General features: G+C 40.1%; 1 protein-coding gene across 1 annotated transcript; it reads right to left on the bottom strand.

Moving 5' to 3' along the window:
• Positions 1 to 3,517: 3,517 nt before the first annotated feature.
• On the bottom strand, positions 3,518 to 4,465 carry LOC101544801 (olfactory receptor 1J4-like). The gene has a single exon (XM_004613545.2). The coding sequence runs from the start codon at positions 4,463 to 4,465 to the stop codon at positions 3,518 to 3,520; it is 948 nt and encodes a 315-aa protein (XP_004613602.2).
• Between the last annotated feature and the right edge of the window lie 544 nt (positions 4,466 to 5,009).

Here is a 5,009-nt window from a genome sequence, read left to right as displayed (position 1 = left end):
GAAAGTTTTCATCATAAACAGGTGCTGGATCTTGTCAAATGCTTTCTCTGTGTCTATTGATATGATCATATTGTTTTTATTATTTTATTATTTTATTTATTATTTATTATTTATTATTTCTTTTATTGATATGATGAATTGTGTTGGTTGATTGCAAATGTTAAACCATCCTTGATTATTTTTTATTGAGTATTGTTATTTTCTATGTTAGTTTGCCTTCAAATTTGATGTGCTCATACTGGACTGACAGTATTGTAGAAATTGGAAGTATTGTATGTCCACAAATATTGCCGCATGTTCCAGAACTCTGGGATATGTAAGTGGGCACTGAGTTTACATGACAGTGGTTGTGGAATGTGGGTATGGCTGCTAGAGTTCTGAAAGTATGGAGGTAGTGGGCAACCTGCCAACCGCCACTCTGAGAGGACCCCATGTTCTCAGCCTGAAAACTGGTGTACCTGGAATTTTCATCAGTTTGTCATCTCTGCAGAGATTAGTCATGAAGAAGTGGACTTGGGCTCTTGGCGTGGCATGGGGTGTGGGGTGTGATCGTGGCTTCTAAGGGCTTTGGCGGTGTGGGGATTTGAACCACCATTCCCCTCTGCCTCCTGAGAGCATCACAGAGGATTCACAGCCTTAAGAACTTTGAGGAACTTGAGAACTTGCTTGAACTTCTGTCCCCGTGCATCAATACAGCTAAATTCGTTGGCTTTCCCATTCTTCTTCGATTTTTGAGGGTGCTTCCAGTGGGGCTGTACTTTCCTGATGATCTGAGTGCTGACCTGATTTGTATTTTACACATCTAGGCTACTGTTATTCGAACTATTTCCAATGTCCTGTAAAGGTATTTCAGTGACAGGCAGACGTAGATCTAGTTTTTCCCTTTCAGTTGTCAGGACTTTTGTAGGGCTATTCTGGAGGCCAATAAGACCCTGTGGTTCCCATCTGCCCTGAGAGTGTGTGCAGTGGGTGAAAGACGATTGTCATACAGAGGCTAACAAGCCCCACGGTAACGGGTTTCTGTGTGGTCCCTGGGGGCTGAAATTCTTTTCTGTGGTGGTGTGGAACTAATTCGTGATCTGGTCAGTGCACTTAGGTTGTAGGAATTTAAATTGGCAGCAATTAGTAGGTCTGAAGGCAGTTTATGGGGCAGAGGCCCTCAAAGAGAGGCTCCCAGAAGAGGGATATCAAATTGGAATGCCCCACTACAGAGGTGGGGGTGGGGTGGGAGGATGGGACTGGGATGGGTGGGAGGGATACTGGGTTCACTGGTGGTGGAGAATGGACACTGGTGGAGGGATGGGCTCTTAAGCATTGCATGAGGGAAAAACAAGCACAAGAATGTGTGAATCTGTAACTGTATCCTCACTGTGACTCACTAATTAAAAAATAAATAAAAAACTTAAAAATGAAAAAAAAATTAAAAATTTTAAAAAAAGAAAAAAAGAGAGGCTCCCAGGAGTTTGCGCATGGCTCCTGGTGCTGGAGCTCTCTCATTAATCATGCTTTTCCTTTACTTGTCCCTCAGAAAGTTCACTGCATTTACTCTTCTGGGAATTCTTCTGAGCATACTGTGGGTCCGGTGAATGTTGCATCACAGGCCAATTATTTCCCATTCCCGTGTCCACTTGAGTGCCTTGAAGTGATAGCTTAGGACAGGACACTGCTGTAAATTTCTTATAGTACTGCAATGAAATAAAGACTTCTTTTCCTTATGTGAATTAGATGTAAATAAAGGAAGAGTAGAGATGTGAGAACAAAAGCAAGACATAGAAATGGAAGCATTTCTTTACCAAGAAGATTACATTCATTTTATATATACAGATATTAATGATATAAATATTACACATTTAAAAGTAGTAATTTTCATGCTTATGTATAAATTTAGTTCATACCTATGCCTGTATTTCCCCTCTGTGCGTGGCATTATATTTTCAAAGCCACATGTTCTTGTAAAATGAAGAAAGTTTCCAAGACCAAGACAATTTGGAAAAATTGTGATTAACCTTCATCCAAAGCCTTTCTCTGTGTTTTATTTTTTTCTGGAGAAGCTCATATTCTCTCAACACAGCTCTTTCTCTCTATTTTTCTCTCTCTCTTTCTTCTCTCCTTTTCCCCTCACGTTTCTCTAAGTAGCTTTGTTTAAGCAAAACTATCTTCACTAAAAATTATATAGATCATACCTAAGGCATGGTTTGAAATTTTAAAGAAATTTACAAAAATTATGTACTTTTATACAAATACGCTCATGTCACATAACCTTTCCAACTCAGAATAATATGTTTTTTAAATTTCTCCCAGTAATGTATCCATTCATCCCAATCACATGCTACTGTAGCCCAATGGCCTACTGGGGGCTCTTTCAGGGTCAGGGAAAGAGGACTAGTTATTGTTACTTTTTGGGCATATACAATACATCACGGGAAGCTTGCTAGGCTTTACCATGCATATGGGATACTCTTAGTAGCTTGTGGGGCCCTTTGAGAGGTAGAAACTGCATCACTCTCTTCCGGGAGCTTGTTTCATAGTCTCTGGATGTTGGCTGTTGAGGGGATTACACGGTGCCGAGGGCAGTTTGTGGGTGTGACTGACTAGCTACTGGAAAATGGGGGATCTGGGTGGAGGAGGCCCAGTTCTGATCCGAGCAGGCTTGGAGATCTCAGCCACAGGTACCGAATACCTCAGTTCCTCTGCTGGTTCCTTCATGTGTGAGGCTCTTTCAAGCATGTGGGGAATGGAGACCTTACCAGCGCCTGCTCGAGCATATTAATGAATGAGACAAGTGATACAAGTGATTTCTCCCACCTGAATTTTCATAGTACTGACAAATAATAAACATAGTGAATACATAAAAAATGAAAACATTTAAGGTGTGTATCATTTTGATTTTTTTTCGCACGCACACATACACACATATCCATTGTCATGACCACTGTAGTTATCTATTACAACTGCCATATGGATCAAGATATAAAACAATTCTAAAGTTTAAAAATAATTCATTTATTAGAAATAGCAGAATTATTTGAACTTAGCATGATTCTTTACTTTTAAGTAAATCCAAAGGAGTCATCGAAAGATTTGAATGGAAATTTCAAAAATTATTAACTGGAAATTTGATTTGTATAAGAAATCAGTTTTTTTTCTGACAATTATTAGATACATCATTTCCTGAATCCTTACATTATAAAGAAAGAAAGGATGGCATTGCTTTGAGAGTAGACCTGCAGGAGTTTTCTTCTTTACTATTGTGTTTGGTATCTTTACTATTCTCCAAATTTCACGTTCTAAACATACTGAAATAAGGCACCATAGTTTCTAATCATTTCTCAGTAAATGTCAGTCATTGAAAGTCAGACTGGGGAATAAAACTGGTATATGTTAGAAGAGGGAAACATAAGTATGTCAACAACTCAGAGATGTATGGGAACACAATTTCAGCTGAACACAAAGAATAGACGTTTTAGGATGATAGATGCCTTGATTATTTGAATGCACATTAGGTAATACATTCACATTAAGTATTTTGACTATAGAACTTGACTCTGTTAGTGAGCAAATTTAGGGCTTGTTTTATATCTCTGTTTCTCAAACTGTAGATAAAAGGGTTCAGCATGGGGGTGACTATCATGTACATCACAGAAGCAATTATATCTTTATTTTTTGAGGAAGAGGAGGAGGGTAAAATATAAACTTTAAGAATGGTTCCATAGAATAAAGACACAACAACGAGATGGGACCCACAGGTAGAAAGGACTTTGAAGAATTTCTTAGCAGAGGGATTCTTCAGGACAGTGGCCCATATGCGGATATAAGTGCCCAAGATACTGAAGAATGGCAGATAAAAAGAAATCCCTCCCTCAATGAAAATGACCAGGACATTAAGTGAAATGTCTGAGCAGCTGATCTCCAGGACTGGAGTGAGTTCACAGAAGAAGTGGGGGATGGTAATGTCAGCACAGAAAGAAACTCTGGCCAAAAGGAGGGTGTGCAACAAAGAGTGGAAGCCACTGAGGATCCAGGATGTTGCTACCAGAGCAATGCATCGCTCCTGCCTCATGATGGTGGTGTAGTGGAGCGGCTGACAGATGGCCACATACCTGTCATATGCCATCACTGTAAGAAGGAAGTTTTCAGTACAAGCAAAGATTATTAAAAAAAAAACCTGAGAAATGCACCCTGCGTAGGGAACAGATTTGTGATTTGTCTTCATGTCCATCAACATTTTGGGGACAGTGACAGATGAGAAAGTCACATCATTGAAGGCCAAGATGCTGAGGAAGAAGTACATGGGGGTGTGGAGGCGAATGTCGATCCGGATGAGCAGGATGATGAGCAGGTTCCCCAACACTGTGGTCAGGTACATGAGCAGGAAGAGGATGAAGCAGAAATCCTGACGTTCTGGTGGAATAGGGAGCCCCTGGAGGAGAAATTCAGAAAATATGGTCTCATTTCCTCTCATCATGCTGCTTTCGTCTTTCCTGGGAACGAAAGGAACAGGGAATCCTTTGGAGAATGAATACTGTAAAGCCAACTTTTTTGCGAATATTAAATTTATTACGTTTTAACTAGTCACATGTGGTTACATAAACCATAGTTTGTGCCATTTAGGTTACAATGGTACATTGCACTCTAATATCAGTAGTAATGATTCATTTTGAAAAAAGAAGGTAACACTGTAGCACTGTAGCCTTATCTTCCCATTGTTCATTGATTTGCTGGAGCTGGCACTAGTAACATCTCCATTGTGAGACTTGTTGTTACTGTTTTTGGCATACCGAAAATCCCATGGGGAGCTTGCCAGGCTCTGCAGTGCGGGCAGGTTACTCTTGTTAGCTTGCTGGGCTCTCAGAGAGGGATGGCAGAATCAAACCCAGGTTGGCTGCATGCAAGGCAAATGCCCTGCCCTCTGTTTATTGCTAATGCAAAAAATGTTTTTATGATTTCATCTTTTCTAACATAAGTGGGTCAACATGGAGCGTATCATGCTAAGTGAAAGGAGTCATTGA

The sequence above is a fragment of the Sorex araneus genome, chromosome 1 (assembly GCF_027595985.1).
Source record: "Sorex araneus isolate mSorAra2 chromosome 1, mSorAra2.pri, whole genome shotgun sequence".
Classification (NCBI taxonomy): Eukaryota; Metazoa; Chordata; class Mammalia; order Eulipotyphla; family Soricidae; genus Sorex; species Sorex araneus.
Note: the sequence above shows the minus strand (reverse complement) of the source record. Positions and strands in the feature narration are given on the sequence as shown.